General features: G+C 50.5%; 2 protein-coding genes across 10 annotated transcripts in view; one reads left to right on the top strand and one right to left on the bottom strand.

Moving 5' to 3' along the window:
• Positions 1–2,790, top strand: part of RECQL5 (RecQ like helicase 5) — a 38,508-nt gene extending 35,718 nt beyond the window's left edge. For all 6 annotated transcript variants that reach the window (XM_048324082.1, XM_048324079.1, XM_048324080.1 and 3 more), the window contains 3 exons: positions 742–993; positions 1,458–1,530; positions 1,627–2,790. In XM_048324082.1, coding sequence (XP_048180039.1) covers positions 742–993; positions 1,458–1,530; positions 1,627–1,727 — 426 coding nt within the window. In that variant the 3' untranslated portion in view covers positions 1,728–2,790. The remainder of the gene's footprint in view (positions 1–741; positions 994–1,457; positions 1,531–1,626) is intronic.
• Positions 2,791–3,077: 287 nt separating this feature from the next.
• The window catches only part of LOC125336004 (unconventional myosin-XVB-like), a 26,982-nt gene continuing 3,966 nt past the window's right edge, over positions 3,078–26,093 (bottom strand). For all 4 annotated transcript variants that reach the window (XM_048324078.1, XM_048324076.1, XM_048324077.1 and 1 more), the window contains 40 exons: positions 24,745–24,875; positions 24,546–24,641; positions 22,740–22,975; positions 22,480–22,658; positions 21,712–21,784; positions 21,079–21,285; positions 20,899–20,978; positions 20,610–20,707; positions 20,339–20,426; positions 18,900–19,007; positions 18,630–18,724; positions 17,860–18,081; positions 17,287–17,383; positions 16,740–16,940; positions 16,259–16,448; positions 16,051–16,141; positions 15,317–15,524; positions 13,783–13,898; positions 13,182–13,241; positions 12,868–12,943; positions 12,268–12,386; positions 11,945–12,063; positions 11,359–11,500; positions 11,111–11,222; positions 10,665–10,825; positions 10,291–10,403; positions 10,121–10,184; positions 9,812–9,884; positions 9,384–9,460; positions 8,932–9,008; positions 8,231–8,361; positions 7,872–7,966; positions 7,512–7,589; positions 7,260–7,368; positions 6,789–6,937; positions 6,303–6,430; positions 5,454–5,587; positions 4,836–4,969; positions 4,275–4,415; positions 3,078–4,014 (listed from right to left, as the gene is read on the bottom strand). In XM_048324078.1, the coding sequence (XP_048180035.1) occupies positions 3,955–4,014; positions 4,275–4,415; positions 4,836–4,969; positions 5,454–5,587; positions 6,303–6,430; positions 6,789–6,937; positions 7,260–7,368; positions 7,512–7,589; positions 7,872–7,966; positions 8,231–8,361; positions 8,932–9,008; positions 9,384–9,460; positions 9,812–9,884; positions 10,121–10,184; positions 10,291–10,403; positions 10,665–10,825; positions 11,111–11,222; positions 11,359–11,500; positions 11,945–12,063; positions 12,268–12,386; positions 12,868–12,943; positions 13,182–13,241; positions 13,783–13,898; positions 15,317–15,524; positions 16,051–16,141; positions 16,259–16,448; positions 16,740–16,940; positions 17,287–17,383; positions 17,860–18,081; positions 18,630–18,724; positions 18,900–19,007; positions 20,339–20,426; positions 20,610–20,707; positions 20,899–20,978; positions 21,079–21,285; positions 21,712–21,784; positions 22,480–22,658; positions 22,740–22,975; positions 24,546–24,641; positions 24,745–24,875 (4,868 nt within the window). In that variant the 3' untranslated portion in view covers positions 3,078–3,954. The remainder of the gene's footprint in view (positions 4,015–4,274; positions 4,416–4,835; positions 4,970–5,453; positions 5,588–6,302; positions 6,431–6,788; positions 6,938–7,259; positions 7,369–7,511; positions 7,590–7,871; positions 7,967–8,230; positions 8,362–8,931; positions 9,009–9,383; positions 9,461–9,811; positions 9,885–10,120; positions 10,185–10,290; positions 10,404–10,664; positions 10,826–11,110; positions 11,223–11,358; positions 11,501–11,944; positions 12,064–12,267; positions 12,387–12,867; positions 12,944–13,181; positions 13,242–13,782; positions 13,899–15,316; positions 15,525–16,050; positions 16,142–16,258; positions 16,449–16,739; positions 16,941–17,286; positions 17,384–17,859; positions 18,082–18,629; positions 18,725–18,899; positions 19,008–20,338; positions 20,427–20,609; positions 20,708–20,898; positions 20,979–21,078; positions 21,286–21,711; positions 21,785–22,479; positions 22,659–22,739; positions 22,976–24,545; positions 24,642–24,744; positions 24,876–26,093) is intronic.

The raw sequence follows: 26,093 nt of genomic DNA, 5'->3' as shown, positions 1-26,093 counted from the left end.
AGAGAGAAGAATCCCAGTTGTGCTGCATTCCTGGTGTTTCCCTGCTGCTCTCTGGGCCCTGCCAGCACCTTGGGCTGCGGTGGAGAGCTCCTTGTCCACTGCTTTGTTTCCTCCTCTGTGCAACTCATGTGACTGTGCCCTTGCTGGTGACTTGCCTGGAATGAGTGTCTCCACCCCCTGAGATCTGTCACTGACTATAATTAGGGAGTTGCTTTCTCAAGGCAAGAGCACAACCACAGGCCAGAGACCATTGGGAAATGACCCCTGCTTGCAGCCTGCCTTGCCATTCAGCCTCTGCTTCTGCATTTGGCAGCTGAGGCAGCCTGGCAGCTGTCTCTGCAACACTGCAGTCTCCTTTCTCTTCCAAACTGAGCAGGAATGTGGCTCTCCTGATGTGGCTGATTCTTCCTGAGGGGTGTATTCTCAGCAGACATCCTGAGAAGTCTTTCCCAGTCAGTTTTTCCTCTGTAGGACAGGGGCTAGCAGTTAGCTGCCCCAATAGGAGCACAGGGTAGTTCTAAATGTGGTATTCTTTAAAGGGCTTTTCTCGAAGTCCCTTTGTGTGGGAAATAGTGTCTGCACAGCAAAAAGGGTTACAGAGATTCTTATTTGGTATTCACTGGAGGGAGAGGATGCAGAATGCTGCAAAATTCATGTTCTTGGAAGGTGGTGGTGGCTGCTTGGAAGTGTGATGCTGCCACAGGAATTGGTGGGTTTGTCTTTCTTCTGTCCCCTCTCCAGGATATGGAAAGTCCCGCAAAAAAGCGGCTACGGACAGCAGCAAAATCTTCAATTCTGACCCAGCCAGAGGGCAAAAGTGTTGGTCCAACAAAGAAGAAGGTGACTTTTGACTCAAATTTAGCACAGTGTGATAAAGAAGGAAGCAGCAAGACCATACAGCCAGTGACCAAAGGCATGTCCCTCAAAGGGACTGCAGACATCGTTGTCAAGTATTTGACCCCGTTCTACAAGGGGGGCAAATTTGCTTCCAAGGTAGGCATAGCTCATGGCCCTCTTTAACTGAAGGAGAGTTAATCTCTCTAGGGATCTGGAGCTCTAAGAAAGGGGAGATAATCTGGATCCCACCTTTCATTTCCAAGTTATGTTTTGGTATGTGCTGTTTTAGTGACTCCAGGTGCAGCAACTCCCCTCTCCCACAGAAGGGTTGGTTCCACACTTACTTGTGATTGTTCATACTTTCACGTTAAACCCTGGCACGTTTTTAACTCCCACCTGTGGGGTAGCAGCAGCTCAGGTTCAGTGCTGGTGTAGTTTCCCTGCTGTGCCCTGCAAGGCAGGATGTGTGCTGCAGGGCCAGCTGTGGCTGCAGCTGTGTGTTCAGTCTAGGAGTGCTTTGTGCTCCAGCCAGTCTGTGCTGAGGGCAAGACAAACGTGGAAACAGACTGGTGAGGTAACCAGTGTCTGCTTTCTGCTCTTTGTCTTCCCCATTTGTGCAGGACCTGTTCAAGGGCTTTGCCAGGCACCTGTCTCACTTACTGACCCAGGAGCAGAGCCCTGCCCGCAAGACAGGTGAGTCTGGGGTTATTTCAGTGCCAAATGGATTCCTGGCTTTAGAGGGGGCAGATGTATTAAGTATCAACTCAAAACTGCATCTCCTTCTTGCAGTGAAGGAGGAAGCACAGAGACTCATCAAGGAGTTTTTCAAAACAAGGCTCAGGTGTGAGAGTGAGGCAGACTGGGAGGAGCTGCAGAACTTGGAGAGCTGATCCCTGCTCCTTGTTGGCTCTTCCTTCCTCCAGCAGCACCACCAGGGGACCTGGAAGAGCTCAGCCATGGAGGGTTTTATGAGACTGCAGAAATGAGATTTATTTTTCTTTTCCCCACTGCATTTTTGCTCGCTTCTGTCCTTAGTGACACACACTCCCAGGGAGCCAGTTTCTGTGAACTCATGGCGAGTTTTCCCAATAACTGGGGTGCTGAAACCCTCAAGGACCAAAAGGTGTGAAGTTGTACCCGCTGTGTTTGTTAGGGGCTGCTGCCTTGGATGTTCTGCACTGTCTCCAACCTCTATTCCCTGCAGCAGTCTGGGCAGGGCTCAGACTTTCCAGTTGGGACACTGCTTTGGGATGGCACCTTCCTTCCTAAATGGCTTCTCCCCTCGCTCCCCATCTCTTATTTCAGTGTCACCAATAGAAGCCTTATGCTGCAAGTTCTCATGCTTTGCTCAGGGCTGCCTGACAACCTCAGTGTTTGAGTTCCTGGATGGAATATTTTCCTTTGAAGGGCAGGAGAGGAGTATTTTGTTATTACCATGGAGGCAGTGCTTGCTTTCTAAAGGAGGAGAAACTTGGATTTTTTTTCTTCTAATGTGAACTTCTTTAACTTTGTCTAGTTCTGTCTGCCCTTTAATTTAAGTGATGATACTCTCAGTATGAACCTCTGCAACAATTTCAGCATTTGCTCATAATCCCTAAAGCCATATTTGCTCCCTGTGCCTCACCAAAAGTCTGCAATACAGGAGGCAATGCTGCTGTTATAGCTGGGGAAGGTTCTGTTGTGGCCCTCAAACTGACACTGTGGTACTCTGCTGCTATGTTTATATGGAACCTGAACCCGAGTCCCTGGCACAAGTCCTTCCTGTTGGAGTTTTGTTGGGTTCTGCCTCTATTCCCTACCTACAGGGGCTGGTGGGCTCAGGCTTTAGTGCTGCCAGAGGGAATCTTCAGCCTCAGAGACTGCCCAGGGGTTTGGATCACTCCACAGATGTATTTTTTTAGATGTTCTGAAGGGTATATGCAGAACTGACAATAAAGCAATGTTATAACTGCTGTGGATCGTTCCTGGAAGCTTTTTCTTACCACTCACTCACACAGACTGGTCTGAGGTACATTAAGCAGCACTCAAAGGGAAGCACCTGGCAGGGAAGGTGCTGTAGTTCCCACTGGCATCAGCTCACCAGGAAGAGTCTAACTGCATCAGGGCTTGCATTGAGCACCCTCAGAGCAATGCACTGAGCACCCCTTCCCTGCCAACAGTGACAACATTTTCCTCAAGCTTTGCCCATTACCTGCAGTTGAGTTTTCCCAGGTTAGATGTGAGATCTACCATATCATACCTTCAAAACATCTCTGTGCTTATTTTATTGCACTTTCCTAAAGGACAGTTACTTCTCAGGTCAGTAGCAGAGCTGTGGCAATAAAAATAAATTAAACATTTTTGTACAACCTGAAACACTTCAGTATAATACAAGTTCTGTTTGAAGATGCTTCCTCCATGGGCATGGAGCCATCATTGAAGTCTGACAGCTGCATGGCCATGACTGACTTCTTTATAGTAGAGGGAAGCATGTGCATATAATTATGTCAGTGAGGAATTAATTAACAATAAACTTCCTTACCATTGCAACTCAATTTGTGCCCCAGCATATGTGTTAATTGTATTATTAACACTCATCTGCTTTTCAATTAAGATGCTTTCTATGAACTCCTGCTTCACAAGTCCTGCTACAGGACCTCTGCATATCAATTCAGAGACTAATCTGGCTCCTGGAAAACACCAGCAGCCAGTGCAGGCATTACACGGCCTCAGCTGGGCACTGGGATACACAAATCTCTGGCAGGCACCAGGCTTTGCTCATGATAATTAATTGAAAACAGAAAGGAGGAGTTGCACAGTGCAAAGCTTGAAGGCAAGTGCTTGCTTTGGGCCAGCTGCTCTTTGTTGGAACGGGCTGTGGTTTGGAGAGGCCCTTGGGGTTTGTTTAGCCACGGCCTGGATTGTTTCAAGGAAGTGCTTGGGGACTGAATGGCAGGACACAAGGGTTATGGTCACTCCATCAACAAACACTGCGGTGGCATTCTTAGAAAGCAGCTGGCCAAGGTCATGGGTGTCTTCTGGAAGAGTTCTTTCCCAAAGACAGGTCAAGGAGCACTGATCAAGTTCAGAGAAAGGGAAACAGTGCTGTTTCCTTGGCCATTCTCCTCCTTTCAGGCTCTAGGAGTGCAGCTCTGTTTTATCCAGGATGACAACAATCGTGTGGTACAGTTCTTTGGCCTGTCAAAACACAAACCAGCATCAATCACTCTTTGCCCCAGAAAGAGCTGCTTCCCCTAATTAAATATTCCCATAAATCACTTCCCATCATTAAATATCAGCCATGTGCTGGGACTGAGCTGCACTTTGGAGCCTGGGAAATGCAGTGTCCCCCTCCTCCTTTGGGGCAGGAGAGAGGAGCAGCAGCAGAGGCTCAGCTGGGCAGGGGAGGGTGATTGGTGAGGTGCCAGGAGGAAGCTGCAGGTGCAGGCTGATCTCACCTGTGACAGTTCCACCCACATGGCCCTGGGGCTGCCAGGGGAGCCATAGCTGAGCTCCAGGCCGGGAAGGCCCCCGCTGGAGAGGGGCCTCAGGGTGCGCATCTTCTGCAGCTCCTTCAGGGGAATGACCTGGGACACCACCTGTGAAGGGGAAAAGCCACCAGCCACTCTCAGGAGCAGTCCCTACCAGTGACACCATCTGATTCTCACCACAAGTCACCTCAAGAGCCTGTTGAAAGCTGAGGGAAGATCTGGGGCACAGGGTAGTGTGTGCAGGATACAGGGCAGGCTCCAGCTGCCCAGCACAGCCCTGGAACTCCCACAGGATTGGGACAAGCAGGAATGTGTTCTACATTTAGTTTTACTGTGGATTGTGCTTGTGAGCATGAACACTGGACTTACAAAAGAGCCCATGGCTGTAATGACTGTTCTACACTCTCTTGCTTTGGGCCAGTGCTGTTGTCAGAGTGGCTGTGATGCAGGGAATTCCAGCCTCTTCCCACACAAGTTCTTCTAAAAGTCAAAGCTGGTATCTTCATCAGGGGAAAATGTCTGGCATACCTGGGTGGAGCCATCCACCACAATGATCTCCTCCTTGTTCACACCAAAGAAACAAGGCACGGGGACCGTGTCATCGCTGATTCTCTCCACAACGAAGGTGGTGTAGCCGAAGAAAGGCAATTTCATCACGTGCTCTAGAACAGAGCAAAAAGCAGCCTTGAGGGCAGCAGCTTCCAGCCAGCAATTTACTGCACCAGATTGAGGGGGTCAAAGCTGCCAGTGTTCCCAAGATTTTCTACGTTAAAAAGTAAGATTGGCAACTTCTCCCTCCCTCCCTGGCTTCTGAGACTCAATTCTCAGTAGGCTCAGTGGATGTCCTGTCCTTTTCTGACCAGAAAACAGATGTGCAGCTAGAATATAAATTAAAACACAGCTTGTACAGAGCTCTGAAAATCCACTGCAGACTCCTACAAGAGATGGAACTTCTACTCTGACCACCATGCTTGGGAACAAGTTCTAATCCACAGTGAGAGGCTGTCAGGGAATTCTATTGCCATGGCCCCTTCCAGGCTCCAAGAATCATCAACAACCTCATGAATTGTCCCAAAAGGGCATTTGGAGCAGCTTCCAGAAACTGAACCAGCACAGAAACTGAAGCAGATTTGGATGTCTCCTCACCTATGAACTGGATTTTTGCATCCAGTGGCTGGAGGGGCTTCCTTGTTCTCAGCAGTGTGGCCACGTGGTTCTGCAGAGCCTTGGAGCTGATGGAGGGCTGCAGGGTCTTTGGAGTGTATTCCTTCAGCTCTTCCCTGTGCCAAAAACCAGATTCTAATTCACCCCCTGCCCAGCTAAAGTCCAACATCAGCCAGGCGATTAAGAGGAAGGAGGGGATGGGACAACAATTTTCCATTGTGTATCTGGGGACAAGGGTGGAGAGGAAGAGCACAACAGTGCCTGCACTGGGTCAGGTGGAAGGAAACATCAGAGACAGTGAGACCACCCTTCAGCTGGCACCACTGACCCGTGCATGGAGAGAAATCCCTCTTTTCTGGACACAGCAAGAGCTTTTCAGTGACCAGCAGGGTTATGCCATTTCCCTGCTGCTGGTGCTTTAAGGGGATCTGATGGAGGCATTACCTCAGCTCTGAGTCAAGTGCATGAGGGAAGGAAGGGGTGGGAAAATACAGCTTGGAGCTGCAGCACTGAAGGTTTCCAGTATCCAGGGACAATTTCATTCCCATTGGGCATCTCACTACAGGTTTCAGGTGTCCAGGATTGAAACCTCTGACACTTGTGAGAGAGAACAAAGGAGGATTCACCCAAGCCATGAGCTCATCCCTTTCCTTCTTGGTGTTACAAACCCATGGCAATCAAATGAAATGACCGTGGCACCCTCATGACACTCTCTGTTCTCCAGCACTGGACATCTCTTAATTAACCAGAGAGGATTTCCAGGTACCTGCTCCTAACCCCTGTGGTGCCTATGGCCAGCACAGAGAGAGATCCCCTCTGCCACAGACGTACCTGGAGGGAGTAGAGTTCTGCTGCTCCACTTTGGCCCAGTGCTGGAACACTGCCAAAAGGCCCACCTGCATCTCTGTTTCTTTACTCTGGCCCAGCAGGATCCTCCCATTCAGGTAATCCCACAGCACCTGAGGGGCAGCACAGCAAAGAGGCCTTTGTTAAACCTGCCAGATGGTACAGGCAGGTCTGGGCAGTGCCAGGCTGCACAGACCCACACCCTGCCTTGCTGATAATGCAAAACAAAGGCTCTCTGGGCTCAGGAAGAGCCTGAGGAGCTGCACAATGTGTGGAGCAGCACTGCTCCAGGCTAGGGCCACAGGCACAGAGCCTTCCTGGCATCCATAGCTTCAGTGTTCAGTCACTCCCAGAAGCAGCACACAAAGCCTATCAGCCGAAGCCCTCCTGCTTTTTCAGCCCCCTTGGCACTTTCCTGTTGGCCTGGACACTACATCTGTCCCTGCTAGGGAGGGTCCTGCTCTTGCTTACCTGTCCATAATGGACGTCTGTGTAAATTTGGTTGTCAAAGTGCAGAGGTGTCCTCCAGGTGAGCCTGCGTAAGGTCACAGTGACCAGCTTGTCCTCCAGCAGGTAATCATGGAGATACTCCTCCAGTTTAATTGGCCTCACCATTTTACCTACATGACACAGAGACAGGGTCATCCATCCCTCTTGGTGGAAGGGCTGGGACAGGAGCCTTCCTGCCCACCTCAGCTCCACCCTGCCCTTAGACTCCAACCATCAGCCGTTCCAAAGGGACACGGAGCCACACACCTCTTTCAGGAACAAGCAACACAGCCCAAGCAGCATCAATCCTTAACCCTAATACACAGGGAAACTGCTTAGGAGGACCCTCCCAGGAGCCAGCAAGGGTGGAGGAACTATTCCAAGCAGGAGCTGTGATGCTCCCGGTTACAGAGGCTGCTGGAAGAGAGAAGCTCCATGCTGGTCTTTACTTGCCAAGATTTTTGTCGTCACTCCTGACAGCAAAGAGAACAAAGTCCTGTATCTCTTGCTGTTCTCCTATTCCCATCTGCTCACAGATCTCCTGCAAGAGCTCCTTGGCCACCTGAAGCAAGGAAAGAAGGAAATGAATACAGTGACCAGGCAAGCCCAAGGGCAGGTAGACACATTATTCCATGTCAGATAAGGGATTTCCCTGGTGTGGCTCAGAGTCCAGACCAGTGAAGGAATTCACAGCTGGAAACTCACAGTGAATGTCCTGATCTTGGTGAGGTATTCCATGCCTCCAGGCATCAGCACCACCAGCCGGCGGGCACCGTGTCCCTTCTGCAAAGGACAGCGTTCAGGCAGCAAGACACGCAGGGTCCCATCAGCCCCACAGGTGTTTCTCCCTCTTCCTCCTCATCCCTGCCTTCCACTGCTTGTCCATAGCACCTGCCTCTTCCCTGGCCACTCTGTGGCATTGCACTTCCCAAGCTCCTTCCATCCACATGCTCCATTTCCTCTCCTGGAACACCATCTGCCTCTGTCACGCTGCACGTGGCACCTCCAAGCAACCCTCTGCCCTCTCCCTCTTCCCACCATCCCCACTTCCCTGTCCCTCCATACCAGCAGTGCCTCCATCTCCACAGGGAAAGGGAGGTGCCGACGGCCCCCATACAGGAAGTTTTTCCGCAGGTTGCTCTGGCAGATCTTGGCTACATCTGCAGGAAAAGGAAAAAGCTCCATGTGCTGAGCCAAACAGAGAACTAAACATCATGTCCTATGGTGTTGGGTCATCCTGGGTGGGTCAAATTTAACCCCTGGTCACTTCTAGGGGAGCAGAGAGACTTGACCTCACCTCCCACCCTCCCAGGACACATCCAAACCATGAGGAGCCAGCCACAGACAGTTTCCAGGACAGGGGAATGACAGGATGGGGGGATTAGATCTAGAATATTTGCTTTACAGGACACAAACAGTCTCACCGTGGTGGGTGCTGGATGGATCACTGCTGGCCAGCTGCAGGAACTTGGTGGCATAGGGCATGAGGATTTTGGAAGGCAGGAAGTACCCAGTGAGCAGGTTTAAGAGCAACCAGCCCCGCAGCTCGCTCTCCCTGGGGAACAGAAAGGACTGTGGGCACCTTGGGACCAGACAATTCCTGCTCTGAGCAGCTCAAAGTGAGCCCAGAACACCTCTGGCAGTTGGCAGAAAAGGAGGTGTCAGCCCTTGGGCAGAGGTTTCTTGTGCTGAGCAAGAGGTTGATACAGTTATTCCAATAGCAAGCAAAGAAAAGGAACAGTCAAGGCCACTCGGATGCCACTGCTGCCACCTCACAGGGCAGTGTGGGGCCAAGCCAGTCCTTGACTGATTTTTATCAATTCCCCAAGGCTGGGAGGAGAAATCAGAGCTCTGAACAGCACCACGACCAGGAGCCACCAGGAACGTTTACTGGTGCCCAGATAGATCAGCAGCCAGAAATACAAGGAGAAATATCCACTGAAGTGAAAATGCCACACCCAGTGATGGGCAAAATTTCCTGAGTGCTCAGCAGATGCTTCAGCACTGGAGCAGCTGGGGACAACACATCATGAGGAGACACCCTCTCCCCTGGCTCTGGTGTCCCTGCAGCAGATGGTTCCTCTCCAGCTGTGCACACACAGGAGCTGGCAGTGCTGGTACTCACTGGTGAGGGTTGTGGGTGACCTGTTTGATGACCTGGCAGTAGATCTCATCGTGCAAATTCTCCTTCTCCTTGCACAGCTGCATCCAGAGAGGAGAAAACAGCATCAGAGAGAGGATAAGAGCATCAGAGACATTCCCAGGTCATCTCTGTGCCCTTCCTCTCCCAGCTTCAGAGCTCTGCCAGTTTGGCTTAAAGTTTGGCCTTTGCAGCCTCTGGTCTCCAGTGCTATTTTGGCTCAAAGAAGGAGAGAGGAGAGGCAGGTTATGCTCTCATCCAGACAGTGATAACCAGGGAAACCATTTACATGCAACCCCTCCCCACAGTCTGTTTCAGCTCCCTTCCTCATGTAGGAGGTGGCATTATGGCTCTCCCTGCTCTTTTCCTTCCTGGCAAGGTCTTGGCCCTCCATTCCCATTGGTGCTGCTGCACTTTTCCCAGGGAAGCTCACAAACCTGAAGGATTTCATAGATGCACTGGACCTCAGCCTGGTGCTTGTGTTTTGGCTGATCTCCCATGAACCGCATCAGCACTGCAAGGCAAAGCCTGGCCTTTAGTCTGAGCAGGGGTGGTTCTGCCATGGGGCTGGCAGTGGGCAAGGAAGCGTCCTGAAAACTCCTCTGCTATTACAAGGCTTGCACTGGACACCTGGAGTCAGCCCAAAGCCCAGGCAGAGTGTTCTGGGACAGTTTGCACTCAAGGCAACGTCCCTTTTGCTGGAAGCTTTCAGCATGGACACAGGTGGTTATGAACTGCAGAAATGCCTTAGGAGGGGCCCTCCTCGCCCTGTTTCCACTCCCACTGGGCCCCACAGTGTCTGTGTGAGCCCACCCCGAGCACCCCACTCCCCCCTCTGCAGTGCTGTGCCCAGGGAGGTCCTTACTCTGGAAGTTCTTGGTAGCCAGCTCGTTCAGCTCACTGTCAGAGTACCAGAGCAAAGACGCCTGGATTGAGACCTACAGGGGTGACACAGGGATAAACCAGGGATGTGGATCACACAGAGCTGTGCTCTGCAGGCTTCACCACAGACTGAGCTCCCAGGATCTCACAGGCAGCACCGAAGAGTAGGGGACACCTACACTTGTCCAGAGACTGCAGCCAAGGATCTGTTCTTTGGCCATGTGGGGGCAAAGCCAGAGGCAGTGCTGGAGCTGGGGTTCTGGCTGTGGCCAGGGGGAGGGATGGGGCTCACCTTGGTGTGCCTCACCAGGTCAGCTACACTCTTCTTCTCAGCAGACATCCCCTTCAGGCCCTGCCTAGACAGAGGAGAGGGAACATGCAGTCCAAGAAATACCCCCAGAAACGGCCTGGTGTGGGTCAGGCTACCTTGGTCCTGTTTGGGAAGGAGCACAGCCTACTCACATGGACTGAGCCTCTCGGAAGTAGGTGGTGGCGAAGTCAGTCATGGTGTAACGGTCACCAGCAGGGACTAACATGGTGCTGTTGGCTTCTGGTGTCAGGCTGAGGACAGAACTCTGCAGGAACACCACCAAAGCTGCCCTAAACCATCAGCTGAGGAACTGCAGTGTGTATTCTCAGCTGCCAGACCTCATCTGCATGTGGTGCCTCCCCTCCAACACTATGATGGATTTGAGTGTCTCATCTGCAAAGACTAAGCACTCACCATCTTCCCTCTGCCCTCAGAGGTCAGACACTACCAGAGCCATGCACCCACCCTGGCAGCTCTCACAGAGCCCGGCCATGGCCCCTGGATGTTCCTCCCCAGCACTGCTCACCTCCCTGCTGGTGTTCCTGCTCTCCGGGGAAGCTTTCGTGCTCTTCCGCTGCTCCGCCCGTCTGTCCATGCTGGTGCTGAGGTAGTCAGGGGCTGGAGCCAGCTGCACCAGGCTGGTGGGGAAGAGACCACAGCGGCCACCAGTGGAGCCGAACTGCCACCCTGGAAAAGCAACAGAGAAAGAGTCAGGAACCAGGGCAGCTGCCAAGAGAAACAAGCACTGAAGCTCTCTGCTGGCAAAGGAGAGCATCAGACTCACCAGGTTTTCCTGCATCCTGAGGTAACATATATATAACTTATCTATTCCTATAGCTAAGGCAACTGGGACAAGGTGGCTTGTCCAGCAGAGCTGGAGGCTGATGATACCAGCCCACCCTGTATTCCTCTGGTTCTGGGTACCATGGATCCAGCAGGCCCTTGATCCTGGTCCTGCCAATCCCAACAAACCTGGCTCCACGCCCTGCATGGGCAGCAGCTCGATGAGGTCGCCCTTCTTGAAGCTGAGCAGGCTCTTGTCATCCACGACGTAGCTGCGCAGAGCCACGACATAGTTGGTGTCCTGGGGAAAGGGCCATGGCCCGGTCAGTTCTCATCCCAGGGATGCAAAGGGCTCGGGTGATGTCATCCCACTGACAGTCTCAGGTTCATCTGGGAAACCACCTTCATTCCCTACTGCATTCCAGCTGCTGCCTCACCTGCCTCAGCTCCTGGATGAAGAGTTCCACCATGGCCTTGATGCACGGAGCCTTCGGAGAGTGCAGGATGAGCTGCTCTGTCTTCAGGGAGAACTCCAGGGAATTGCTGCCCTTCATCTCCACTGACAGCACATCTGCAAAGCTGGGAACACAAGGCAGCGTGCTCAGGCTCCTGCTGCCAGAGCTTGGGGTGCAGAACGTGGGGATGGGAGCCCATTCCAAGGACTGGGAATGGAGACATGCCTCTACACGCTCCATGTTGGCCATTCACCAGCTGCTCATGGCTTTCACCCTGAGGAGCCCCCTGTGATGACACACACGGAGCTGACTCACCCCCAGCGCTCACTTGTTGTAAGCAAAGCTCAAGTAGGAAGGAAAAGGAAAAGCCAGAATCGTTAGCAGGAGGGTCAGTGACTCACAGCTGGCCTGTGAGTCATTCAGAGGTGAGCACAGCACTTGCACTGAGCCAAGAGAGCACAGCTCGACTTGGAATTTTCAGCTCCCCCATTCAGTTTGCCTCCAGCACCCTGTGTGACACTCTGTGTGACAAACTGTCCCCCTGCAGCAACCTGGGCCTTTTGCTCACCAGTAGCTGCATAGGATCTTGAGGTGCTCAGGACGGTATCCAGCTGCTTTCTCCACCTTCAGTAGCCTCATGCCCCGGTGAGAAACACCCAGGATCTGCACATCACTTCCCTTTTCACCCTGTAAGGGAAGTGCAGCACAGAGAATCGAAGGCTCCATCCCACCTGCACGGGTGGGAAAGGAGATGCCACACACGAGGTGTGAAACCCTGCAAAGTATGGAAGGTACGGAATCACTGCAGTGTGGCCAGGCAGGGGGACACAAAGAGTGAACTGAGCCACAGCTAAAGCAAGCCCAGGGTCTGGTGAGAGAATTAAGACACACCTGAACTGGGAAAAGGCGGGAGAAATAGTTGGCCCAGTTGTCCCGAGCAGCCACTACAATCCTCTTCTTTATGCCATCCTCCTGAATGGACTGGGCATTGTTGCCAACTCGGAACTCCGCTAGCAGGGTTACAAAACAGTTACTTGCTCAGAAAGACAAAGGTGGCCAAGTCTCCCTCTTCCCAGGGCTTCATTCCCAGCAGTCCCTCAGTGTTCACAGCACAGCAAACCACACTAAAGGGGAAAGGACACTTGCACACACCAGTCTGCTACTGGTTTCCATCCCTTTCTCCATGCAGATCGTGTCAAAGGTGACAGTTGGAATTTGAAACGAACCAAAATCCTATCCTTGGGCTTTAGTTTCCTCTCCCCACAATAAACATTTCAGAAATAAGTTTTTCTGGCTCACAGGAATTTCAGGGCCATTTGGAATAAACAAACATTCCTACACTGCACTCTACAAATGTGCTTTCCTGCTGCAGTGACAAACATTTCTCCTCTGCCCTAAGTCCTGTCTGAAAGCCTTGGAGGCCAGTTCCTCATTTCAGACCAGAAGCTGGGATGGCCATCGAGGAGAAGGGGTGATGGGGCTGTTAATTACCCAACAGATCTTTCATCTTGCGCTTCTCCTCCCTGGAGATCCGAAAGCTGGAATCAGAGAAGGTGTCACGGATGATCTGCAGAGGAAGGGAACAGAGAGGCTTCCAGTGCAAAGGCCACACCTGGCTGTGTTGGGGCTCCTGAGGCTGTAAAACTGAGTCTCAGAGAGGAGTGAACAGGGGCTGGACTGGGTGGATCTGGAGAGGAGACTTGCACTGCTTGGGATGGAGAAGGGAAGGTAACTTATGCAATGTAATTATGGAGTGCTTTGTCCCCAGAGAGACAACTGGCCTTGAGCCACACTCCTGTGCTTACCTGTTCACACAGCAAGTTCAGACAATAAGGGTGGCTGAAATTTTCCTTGGGGTAAAACACCTGCAAGAGGAGGGTAATAGTGGTGTTACAGATACTGCAGAAGTAGCTCCCCAGGGATGTTCTGCAATCCATATGCCCTGCTGCCAGGGAGGAGCGAGTTCATCTCCAGGGACAGGCAGGGAGGAGACGCTGTGAATGTAAACAGAAGGGCCAGGAGTGAAGGACCAAAACCTGAGTGGTGAGAGCAAGGGATGAACCCTGGTGAGTTTAGCACACTCTCCAATACTTGATTTTAAACACATTTGTACTATTTTATCAGGAAAGCATCAGGCAACAACAAATTCGGGTTTCAGATTTCTCAGTAGTCTAGAGAGGAAGGAAAGGACAGGCAGAGAAACTGAGACACAAGCGTCAGTAAGGGAGAGCAGGACCCAGATTCCCCATGACATGATCCCCTGCCTCCAGCTCCTATGTCTGTGATCCCAGAAATATCTTTGTGCCCTTGTCTTACACTGAGTGCCTATGACCAAAAACCCCATTTTAACCAAAGATGGGATGAGTCTCCCCCCACCATAGCCAATCCTCAGCCAAGGAACCGAACCTCTTTGCGCAGAAAAATTTTCCAGGCAGGGTCGATATAGGAAAAGCTGACACTGCTGGTGAGCTTGTACAGCTGAGTCTTGATGCCATCATCACCTGCCACTGTCACTGCAGAGTCTGTGTGGGGACAAAGAGCAGTGAAGATGGGCTGTGAGGGCTACAAGGTCCTTTCCACCCATCGAAGACCTACCAGGAGAAAGGGAACAGTTCCTGATTGAATATTCCTGTTGGGGACTCTCCTGAAGGCCAGTGACCAGCTCATGGGAGCATAAACCACTCATTCCCAACATTTCTGGTAGCGTTTACACTTCCTGTATTAGCCACAAAGTTCAGTACTAAGAATAGAAACACTCCAGGCACGGGGAGCACTCAGCCTCCCATGAAAATACTCCTCTGGTGCCTGAGGCTGAAGACACAGGTTTCACTTTTTGTCATTATAAACCGGCTGCTAAAGATTTCAAAGGGACATAAAAGTTCTCCCCTGAGCTTGGAGGCTCTGAGGTTGTGGTACAGGGCACCCAAAACTAGCACTGGATTGTCATTCTGCAGGTGTGTTAAAGACAGGCTCAATCTTTGAACAACTGTTCAAAGTTGTTACTTTATGAGGTAGGAATGTCTTCATTTAAGCACTTCAAACTTTCAAAACTTCAGAGTTCATAAACAAGTAAAGTAGTAATTCCCATACTTCAGCTGTTTCTATATCCCTGTTCCAAAGCATGAAGGAATTTTTCAGGCTAATCCAGTTACTTTGACTTTCACAGGACTTCCTAAAGAACCATTTTTTAAGAGAGGAGGAACTAACAGGGAATTTCTTTTATACCAGGGAAGCTTCAGTAATGTGTTTGGCTGACTGTTCCTTGCAGGTTGTGAAATGTGATGCTGATGAGAATTTTGAACAGCTTGAAATACATTGGTACAGGTATCCAATGTATAAAATGAATTCAGGCTCCCACTGAAATTCAGAGGCAAAACTAAGACTGAATAACACTTCCAAGCCACTGCTGATAAGCATTAGCTCTACTTTTTTAAAGTGGGCAGCATCCAAACACTGTTTGTGTGTCCAAGGTCTCCCAGGCCCAGCCTCCCTCTGAGAAACATTCCCTCATTCCTCTGCCTGTCTCTAAGATCCCTCCAGAGGTTTGTAAGGTGAAAGACCTGGCTTCCCATTCCTCCCTGGTCTAAAGTCCACCCACTGATTGCCACTTTGATAATTATGCCCCAGGTAAACAATAACAGTACTGTGGGCTGGACCTTGACAAAGCTGTAGCCCAAAGGACCTTTCTATTTTTAGCATTTATCAGAAGGGACAAGTTAGAGCTGGGAAGTGCCAGGCTGGTTGCTGGGCCAGACTGGAACTGTGACATCTCTCTGCCTACCCACAGATCTGATTGCACAATCCCCCTGGTCTCACACAGCTCACTCAGCCTCTGGCCCACTGATGACAGGACCTGTGCCATGACTCTCCTGGGCTGATTCGAGCCCCCTCCCCTCCCTGCCCTGCTACCAAATCCCACATGGGTGAGATCAATACTCACCCTTCCCTGTGGATTCCTGCCTCCCTTGGTCCTCAGGCATTGGGGGGGGAAGAGGGGGAGCATGAGGGGCCGGGGAAGCTGGTGGGGTACCCTCTGGTCTAAAGATAGACAGGAGAGGCAACTGCTTTTCCTTGATAGAGCTGGAAGCTGAGCCTGGCTTGGGCTTGACAGGTGGAGGTGCTTTCTTCTCTTGTGGCAGAGGAGATGGCTGGAAGACAGCAAAACCATTTGAGCCAGCTTTTCTCTGCATTCCTGGGCTCTGTCCTAAGTCATCCTAGGGCAGCAGCCCACCCATGGAGCAAGATCTGTGGCAATAGCCTGCCACTGCCTTTAGATCAACACAAAATCTACAAAGACATGATCAACCAAACCCAGAGGACCAAGTATTTGAGATCAAAGCTTCCAGTTCAGAAGGGAAAAAAGGATGTTAACAAGCCAAAGCCTTGGTGCCAAATGTGGAGAACATGAGTTGCTTGCTTCCAGATCAGCCTTAAGCATCTCACAAAAGGACTTGCTGCTCCAGAGCCTTTTCTTCAGGACCTCAGATGACTTTACAGATTGGAACCCAGTCTAGGGTGGGCAGCACCATGGTGTGAGCTCCCAGCTACCTCATAACCCAACCAGAAATCACCTGGCTGCTACTGCAGCACCAGGGAGATCCCAGCCTGCTGGAAATGGGATGGACAGGCTCTCTCTGCTGAGCTCTTAAAGTGACCAGAGAGCAAAGAACTCACCGAAGGGAGAGGGGAGATGTTCATCATTCCCAGCTTGGCCAGAGCCTCATTTTTGGGGTCGTTCTTCTTTATAAATGGCTTGGGTACTCTCCTGCAAGGGAACAGGGAACAGCATTCTGGGGTTTGGGCACGATGGAGCCACGTGGCAGAGCTGAGATGGAGAACCCCCATCTCCCTCCTGCCCACAGGGTGGACTCCACACTCTCACCTGATGGGCTCGATGGGCTGGGGCTCGGGGGCTGGTCTGCTCTGGTACATTTTGATGATGTTCCCAATCTCGTGGCTGGGTGCAGGACGTGCCTTGGGGTCTGAAGGCTTCACTACAGGCGGCTCTCTCTTCACTTTTGGCATCTCCTTTTTTGGCTTTGGCTCAGGAGGTGGCAAAGGGGAAGCAGGAGCTGTCGGGGTGACAACTGTAATCAACAGACCAGCAAAGGCACAGGAGAAATCCCTTTATCTCATTTGACATTCCCTTTCTTTCCCTCTGATGCTGGCTGGCCAAAGCCTTCCACAAAAAAGCAATTTGGGATCCCATTTCCCAAAGCTCAGACATTCTTCTTTTTCCTCTCCTGTCAAGATGCAGACTCCCAGAAGAGCCTGATCCTTTCCTCCTCTGCCTGAACCCTGGCCTGATGTTCCTGGAAAGTTCTTCCTTGTCAACCAGCCTGGGTCTGCACTGCACATCTTACCTGGCTCTGGTTTAGGGACAGGCTTCACTTCTTTCCTCTTCTCCTGCTCCTCTTTTTTCCTCTTCTCCTGCTCCTCTCTTTTCCTCTCCTCCTGCTCCTCTCTTTTCCTCTCCTCCTCCTCCTCCTCCTTTGGCTGGGGTTTTGCTGGAGGAGTCCAGGTTTTGCTAGGTCTGACTTTCTTCACTCGGATGTGCTGCTCTCCTGCATAGAAAGGGGGATTTGAACTGGTCAAACCCACACAGAAAATCTGGCACTGATGGCACAGTTCCCACTCTTGCCTCAGTCAGTAAAAACCTGTTTCCTAGAGTGAGGGAGAATGTGGCAGTCATAAGCCCACAGACTTCTAGAAAATTGGCCCCTCAGCAGCTCACAGTCTGAATTGTAGCTAGCTGAACAAGAACCCAAAACTCCTGCACACATATCACCAGCAGCTCCCTCAGGGATTAGCTGGGTTCCAGACGGGGAGACAAGAACACCTGGGCATGCCAGGAAGGCTGCAGAGCAAGGTGTTACGATGAGTGAAACTCCCCAAGTGGCAGACGCTCACCTATCTTCTGGAAGTACTCTCTCTTCTGCTGGAAGGTTTCCCGAGGATAGTCATCATCCCCACTGCTGGAGAACTCCTCTTCCATGTAGTCATAATCCTGCAGACAGTGCACAACTTGTTTAATTGGCACCAGCCAGCAGTACCCCTGCAGTGCCCTTCAGCTCAGGGGTGATTTTGTCTCAAAAAGTTTTGATCTAGAACCTCTCCCCATCCAGGAGTGTCCCAACAGATCCGTTTCTAACACAAGGAATCCTCAGCCAAGCACAAAGAAGGATTATATTAGAGGCCTGCTGGAAGATAAAGAACTCAGAGTAATTCATTTCCCTGTGGAAAAATTCAGTTTAACTGGAAATGAATTGGCCAACCCTGCAGCCAAACCCCCACAGAGCAAATGCCACCAAGGTTTGATCCTTAAAGACTCAGCAAGCAGAGTTTGAAAAGTCTCAGTATCATCAGTAAGCACAAATCTCTGCTCTCCTCTCTGCCAAACCACCACCACACAGGGATGGAGGCAGGGCTAACACCAAACATGAAATTCAGGCCAAATCCAGCACGGCTGTTTGTTGCTCATACCGGCTCTTTTGCCTTAGCTGGTGGCTCTGGAGACCTCGGTGGTGTTGCAGCAGCCTGGCTGCTGGAAGGCTGCTTGGGTTTTGGGAGAGTGGCTGGGGATGAGGCTTGTGCTGGGCTTGAGACTCTTGGCCTTGAGTTTTCAAGAGACTTTTGCCGTTTCTGCAGCTCCTGCTGCTGCTGCTGCTGGGAAATGCTCATGGCTTGAAGGGTCATCTGCTGGGCCTGGGGAAGGAATTGCAAGGTCCATGAACTCTAGGCTACACAAACCTCGCCACCAGTCACGGGCTGTCCTGCATTTTCACTGTTAATCACAAAACATCCACATGGTGCACTGCAAATTTCCCAGTATGTGGACAAGGCATGCCCAGGGACTCTTCTCCCAGCTGGCCAAGGATGCAGAGCTCCTAACACCCCCAAAAGGCTCAGCTGCCAGCCTGGGACTGCCATGCACTCACAGGGCTTTGCACAGAAAGCAGAATGCATCTGTAGCAAATCCCAGCTTAAAACCCCATGAGAACTGCAGCTGAATCTTCTCAGGGCCTGCTCCTGTCCCTGCTCCTCACTCACTGATGGTGCCTCAATGTCCCCACGGACACAAAGGGGCAAGAAAAGGGGTCCCAGTTTTGCAGGGAATAATCCCCACTTTATAGAGTTCACCCCAGCACAGAGTGACACGGAGCAGGCCCAAAGAGGAGGAGAGCTGGGCTCCCCTCCAAGGCACAAACACCAGTGCATGGTTCTTCCCCAGTTCCTGGGGCCCTTCCACTCACCATGAGCATGGCTTGCTGGTTGATAAAGGCTTGCTGCTGTGCTGCCAGCTGGCTGGGATCTACAGCTGGAACCACGGGCTGGGGCATCACCATGGCTGTGGAAGACAACACAATCATCTTCAAAATCCTACTGGTGAACATTCCCCACAGAGCCTGAGCATCAGCCTGGAGTGTTCACTGAGCCCCTCACCTGACACTGAAATGCACAGGCTCCACTGACACCCCCGTCCCATCCCCTTCCCTCTAGAGTTACAGAAACACTGCTCTTACCTGGCATAGATGCAACCCCACCAGCCCCCATCATGGGCATGGCTGCTGGCATCCCCACCATGGAGGGCATGGGCTGGTAAACTGGTGCTTGAGTCATTCCAGGGAAGCCTAGAGGCAAAAGACCAAGTGCACAGTGCTTTTGGAGAACTCCAAATGAGAATATCCTGAGATATTCTCACTTCTGGTGCTCTCCACATGCACCAGCCACAGCAGGACACAGCAAAACTCAGGTGGAAAAAGGAAACCAAAGAAAGATGTGTGGCCTGCCAGAATTTAAATAGCAGTATCCAGACTCTGTTTCTGCAACATGGCTTAGGACACCACCATTCTTCATGATTAAGATTATAAATAATTTGTGCCTGTGTCTGATTACAGAGGAGGGTTTCTCTTGAGGGCTGGGCAAAGATCTCTGGGGCTGGGACTGCCACATCTGTATTGGTCTCTTTGCAGTGGGTGGCAAGGCTGGACAGCATTGTGTGTCACGTGGAGGAGCTGTGGGGAGAAAGGAATTCCTCTGCTCTCAGTAGTCAAGTCTCACATGGGGTCACAAACAAACCCCACTGAGTGCAAAGCCAGCAGAGCAAGGGGTGTGGGGGTCAGACTCAGCTGGGAGGAGTCAGCACACAGCACAAATCTACTGAACCATGATGTCACCACCAGTGAGAATGGCCCTGGGATGCCATAGGAAGATCATCATATCCCTCACTCATCTAAGAAGCCACATAAGTGACAAACTGGCATCAGACAGTGATCTGTGATAGGGCTTGTCATGTTCCAGAGCCTCTCCAACAGCCAGAAGTAGTTCCAGTCTCAGGAATGACTGAACTGGACATTCCCCACCTTTCTGAGACTGCTGGGTGTGTTCCTATCCATGCAGATTTGTCAGTGCCATTAATAAGTTGGTGTTTGACTCCACCCTGCTGCAAATGCCAGAGTCTTAGCTTCACAGAAGTGAGGAAAAGTAAAGAAACCAAACACACAAACCAGAACCTCTTCAGGGTTCAGACTTACTAACCCAAGGAATAGCTACAGATGATGGGAAGTTCTGTGAGGAAGTAATAAGAAAGATTAAAACCACTCCTGATAAAGGCACCAACTGCTCTGTGAAAGCCTGGGGTGAAGAGAAGGTGAATACAAGACTTACAAGTGTTTGTCTAGGAAAGAGGTGGCCTGGGTCAGAAACAAGCTACCTGCTGCCTTGACCCCAAGACCAGCTCAAGAGAAATTAAAAGCACAACAAAGTCATTCCCTTATCTAACACCTTTCCCAAAGCATCTGTCTCACCAGGGAGTGAAGAATGCAGCCTGTGCTAAAGCCCAGTGCTCTTCATGAACCAGCTGAGCCCACACAATAATTAGCATTAAGGGGCTCCCTGACTTGTGCTCATTGAAGCTCATGTGGTCCCAGATGTTCCCAGCTGTCCCCATGCCCTTACAGACCTGTAGAAGGAAGGATTCCTCTCTGTGTGGGTCCAATCTTCCCACCTCCTTTCATGCGGCTGGTGAGACTCTCCCTGTTCTCCATATCCTGCATCAAAATAAATCCAAAACAGTTATCTGAGCTCAGAGGGACAGAATTCCTGGAGGGGACGACATCCAAAGGCACATCTGAGCTGAGCAGGGGCAGAGAACAGGCAGGAAAAAAGCTGAAGGACTCACAGAGACAGGAGAGCTGCAGAGAGAAGGCAGGAGGGAACATGAGGGGACTTACAGGTACTCTGGAGCCCTGATGCAGCACAGGGCTGAAGAGATCATCCACGTAGTGATCCAAGCCTACAGGGGTCCTCAGGTCATCTCTGAACCTTGGATCTGGGAGCAGAGACAAGTCTGGTGACAAGGCAGGGAAGAAACATTCCCCTGCCTCCAGTCCCTGTTAGTCATGTGTCAGAGTGGAGCTCTACAACAAGAATCACCACCTGACTCCCCCTCTGCCCTGATTCCCTGGCTGGGGCCCATCTGGCTCTTCCCAGTGTCTCCCACAGTCCTGGGCTAAAGCTCACCTGGATGGAGACCAATGAGTTCTGGAGGCAGGCTGGGTGGGGGGAAGGCAGGGGCCTGGATACCTGGAGCAGGAGGGATCCTGATGAAGAGGAAAATGAGATGAGGGCCAGAGTGCTGAAAGATGAACCACTGGATGACAGGGCCACAAAGTGGTGGGGCAGGAGGAACAGGTGGCTCACGTGTCCAGGTTAGAGGACTGGAGGATGCTCCTGTCCCTTTCTGAACTGATGGGGTACTCAGTGGGGGCCTGGGAGGAGCTGCTGAAGTTGCTGGTCTCCTCCATCTCTCCAATGAGGTCCAGCACAAAGTCACAGCCCAGCAGGTCCTGCCATGTGTTGCCAGTGAACATGGAGATAGACCACCCTCGAGTCTTCTTGTCGCAGCCCCTGAGAGAAGAAAGGTGTCCAGGTAAGCAGGGGAAAGGAGAGGAAGGAAAACATTACACTCAGCTTCTTCTCACATTGTCTATCCTGGCATAAGTCCTTTAGATTTAGGGTGTGAATCAACTATTAAGTGCCCAGGATTAGGAAAAAAACCCAGAATCACTCAAGATTTGTCATTTTTAATTTTTTTTCCTCTGAAGCTGCTCTCACAGATCACACCAGTGGTTCCTCTGTTCCTAAAGAGGCCCACTGTTTATGGTTGAGGGTTATGTTAAGGGTGAAGAAGGGAGCACAGGCTGCAGTGGGCAAGAAGTGAGCATTCTACATGTGACCCTATAAATTGCAGCCTGCAGGCCCAACCAGTCTGAACCTCAGAGCTGTGACAGCCTCTCTCACACCCCAAGACCTTCTTCCATCCTCTGGCAGTACCTTGCACTCAGGATCGAGGCTGCATACTGCTCCCCAGTCATCCAGGACTCCACCTCAGCTGAGAACATCTCCTCTAGCACAGAGAACAAAGTCAGTACCCACAGCCTCCCCAGCAGGACCCAAAGGACCCACATTCCATGGGACACAGGCAGAGCCCAGCTGGAAAGTCTCACACACTCCTGAGCAGGGCCACAGGAGGACTGAAAGGTCATGGAAGGCTCCACATGCACACATTCACACCCAAAATATCTGTTTGTTGGCACAGGTTGGCATTTCCAGCCTGACAGGTGAAAACCTTTGCAGTGTCCTGGTTTGCTTGGGGACCATGCCACTCACGAGGAGCCAGAGCAGGGATGTTCTGTGCTCAATTCACAGAGCTGTGGTTGCTCAAGAGGTAGATTTGGGTAATATTTGAGAAAGGAGAAGGGCAGAAAGTCCCTGTAACAAATTACTGCTGCACAGGTTGAGCTGTAATGGAGAGCAGGAAAACCAGCCCTGTAGAGATGCACAGGCAGATCAACCCTCTGTTGAGAAGGGCCCAAACCCAGGACAATCTCATCCCTCAGCCTGAGAAGCAGGTCCCACCAGGCCCAGACTTTGCAAGTTTTGGGTCTAGATTCAGATGCTTGTTTCCCCCATGGTTGTACCAGCAAACAGCATTCTGATCCTCTTCACTTAGTTGAGGGAATTATTACCCAAATGCTGATTTCTATCCTGAAAAAGTCCTTAGAGACTAAAAGACAGCAGGAGGGCAGAAGATCGGGTTACCATTAAAGGTATGAACATCCAGCACCATCTTCCCTCTCCTCTGGTTTGCTGTCCACTCCAGCTGGGTGGGAGGGTAAGCCCGAGAGGGTGCAGGCTCTGCCTCTGTGCACTGAGCTGCTGTCAGGATCTTGCGCTGGCAAACGGCGTTGTAGCCCTCCATGCCATAGTCTGACACAAACCTAGGAAAAGGCAGCTCCATTTAGCACCGCTCATCCTTCTTAACCCCTGTGTAAACCTGCCTTGGTCTTTTCTCCTCTTACTTCAGCAGTGGCTTCTCCAGTGCTGGTGAGGGGCCAAAGCAGCTCAGCAAAGTCGCCATCAGGACCCAGCCTCGCTGGCTCTGCTCCATGTCTGGGTTCCTCCAGGTCTGGGCAACCACCTGGCTGAAGATTTCATTGCGCAGAGCAGCGTCACTCAGACCTCTCCCAGCAATGTAGTTGCCCAGCAGCACCTCCTGCCAGCCACGGAGACTCTTGTCACCAATGAACCGCGAAATCTGGGAGCATCCAGGGGGGAAAAAAGAGAGAACTGGAGCTGTAACCCTCTGTCCCAAACTGTGGTGTAAGAAGTTGTAGACACCAGGATGTTTGTGAGCCTGAGTAGCCAACACTCAGACTGGGGTCTGTCCTCAAGTTTTTGTGCACCACCAAAGTGCTGGGGAATTTGGGAGGTAACGTTTATAGCGATTGGATCCTGACTGAAAGTCACGGTGATTTCAGTGTCTTCTGAGGTATGACTCAGAATTTGGTCTAGAGTAAAATATTTCCCCTTGGGCAGGGCTCAGACACACAAGTAAATTACCACGGGATAGTTGCTGCTGAGCCCACTGAGTGTTTAAAACCAGTTAATATTATACCAAGGACTATGGGATGTGGTGTCTCAACACACTCACTGAAGAAATGGTTCCGTTTCTTTGCTTTGCATATCGACATCTTCAATGCTTTTTTAGTTTGTATTTCTCACCCTTAGGTACAGAATGATTTCTTTCATCCTCTACACTTCAGTATGTCACGAGTTAAAATTTTTCTAAAATGGACAGCTTTGGAAAGAACATTTAAGAATAACAACACTTCTAAAAACAGTTAATGGTACCAAGCATGTCAGAGATTCACTGAGAAAAACAGGGGATGGTGATTGTTTAGTTCTCATGGAATTTTTTGTAGTAAATCCCTACTTCGTTAGCAACAGAGAAAAACTGCCTTTGATCTTTAGAAAAATAATAGTATTCTGCTTAAACACAATCCTATTCACAAGATTTTATTGAAGCTTATGCTATTCTATAATTGGGATCATAAGGACAAAACAAGAGACTGTTTTTAGGTATTAACTTTCTTAATGGGCTTATTTTAATTCTATGTAATTCCCAAAAAAGATTACCACGTTTACTTAGAAAGTATCTGGAATTTCATTCTATTTTCAAACATTTCTGTATTACCATTTAAAAGAAGAAATATAAAGAAATGTCTCTTTCACATCCACAGAGACGAAGCAGCACCATCCCCTTCAGGCAAACACTAGAGTGAGGGTGTGGTTCCAGGTGTAGTTTTCCTGATGACAAAGTCCCTCCCCTTTCCCAGCCTTTACACAACAGCTCCCTGTCCCCTGTTGGGTAGTGACACATCTGTGAGCCCGAGGTGCAATCGAGATGTTTGCTATAAACCACATCACGGAAAAGATCTGGGTTAAATGAAACTTTTTAATGACTGATGGGTGTTTGAGAAGACAGAGTTCCCTTATCATTGCTTCTGAGTCTGGAATATTGGGATATTAAAGTTTAGCAGTCCTATTCCTCTACATCCTGCCAAATTCTGAGGCTCCACCACCAGATAATTCACTTTGACCCCAGGGGTCTGTGGCTGCTCTGTGCCTCCCCAAGAACACAGCAACTCTAAGGGGCTGTGTGTGATCTCTGCCAGGCTGCTCCAGCAGAGCAATTTATTCTGCTTTTCCAGCCCTCCATGTATTGTAAGAACAGTATCCACCAGCAGCAACTTGTTGTATAAAGGCATCAAAACATTGTCTGTGCCCACCTGTCCTTCAGCAAGGTCAAGAATGACATCTCTTACCAGTTTGTTGATCTCAAGTGCACTCTCCTGGTGTTCAGCATCCAGGTGGGTTAAGGGGTGCTGCAGAGGCTGACCAGGGGCAGGGAAATCTGGGTTCTGCAAAGAAATGAAAGGACAGAGAGATTGGCTCCTGGTGTTACTAGAACTTGTGTGTCTGCCCACGGGGGAAGCCATGAAGAGAAATAAGAAGTGTTCCCACCTGGAAGTGTGATTTGACGAAGGAGGAGAAGGGATAGTTGTTGATGGTGAGTGGGAGGGAAAGGTCATCCTTGACCTTGATTTCTGGGGGCTGGGTCTCAGTTATCTGGTTGGCCTGTGCTCGGTATCGACCTGCAAGGGAAGGAGGTCTGGTGGTGGCAGGACACAAACAACTCACACAGCAACTCCTGGCTGACCTGCACCTCACCCTGCTGGAGCCCTGGCACTCCAGGGACACCCAGCCCAGCCCTGCTGCCTCAGACCCCCCAGCAGGCACAGCTTCACCTCCCTGAGACCACAAGGACTCTCTCCAGAGAGATTTTACAGCTCTGATCTTTCAGACTTTTCTCCCCAGAGAACACCTGGAGATTCAAGTCTGCTCTGCAGCATTTACATGGCAGGAAACGCTAAGCCCATGCAGAGATACTGCTGACAACTGCTCAGTCAACAAGGAAATGAGAGGGCTTTGTAATGAGGGATTTATCATGGGTGAGAGAGGAGCAAACATCACTGAGAAGGGATTTCTCAATGCAGCACAGCTCCTGTGCATTCCTCTATCTCCAAACGTGTCCCCTGATGCTCTCCCATCCTCCCTGTTTACATCCCATCAGCTTTCATTGCCAGCAGTTTCACTGTTCCCTGAGCTCCTCTGGCTTACATTGCTCACTAGACCGGCTGATAGTCCCTGGAGGGCTCTGCCATGAAATGTGAGGTATTTGGGAATCCAGCACAGTCTGCTCCAATTCACAAGACTCTTCTGCCTGATTGTGTCCCTTACTGTCCCCCACAGAAGGCCACAGGCACAGCTGGCTTTGGGTTTGACACTGTACAGACAGAGAGAGGCAAATCCTGCCTCAACCTATTTGCAGCTTAAATATTCACACTGTACAGGGAGCTACAGAGGAAACACAACTGCAAATAACTTAATGCTCAAGGTCAGATTAACAGCTCATGGAATTATTGCAGTTAGTTGTATTTTGGTAATTTGAAAACCAATTGGTGCATCCCTAAATTGATAAAATTAACACATACTTGACTTGTTATATTGTTACATCCTTAAGTTATTATGTTGTTATATCCTTGGACTGATAAACTGTTATGTCTCAAGTTATTACATTGTTCCACAGCCAAGTTGTTACCCTGTTTCTCCTTCCTTCTATTTTAAAATTCTTTTTGAGAAAGTAATTTTTAACAAAACCTAAAAATATTTCTTTGAAATTGCCCAAACCGTCATTTTCTTCCCCTTCAATTTCCTTAAATATTTTAGAGTAGGTAAAAGATGGGTTTAAGTTCTTCCACCCCAGATACTCCTCTCTGCCAGAGACCTGGGTTCATTAAGCAGTTTGCTAT

The sequence above is a fragment of the Corvus hawaiiensis genome, chromosome 19, assembly GCF_020740725.1.
Source record: "Corvus hawaiiensis isolate bCorHaw1 chromosome 19, bCorHaw1.pri.cur, whole genome shotgun sequence".
NCBI classification, from domain to species: domain Eukaryota; kingdom Metazoa; phylum Chordata; class Aves; order Passeriformes; family Corvidae; genus Corvus; species Corvus hawaiiensis.
This window is presented reverse-complemented; position numbering and strand designations above follow the sequence as displayed.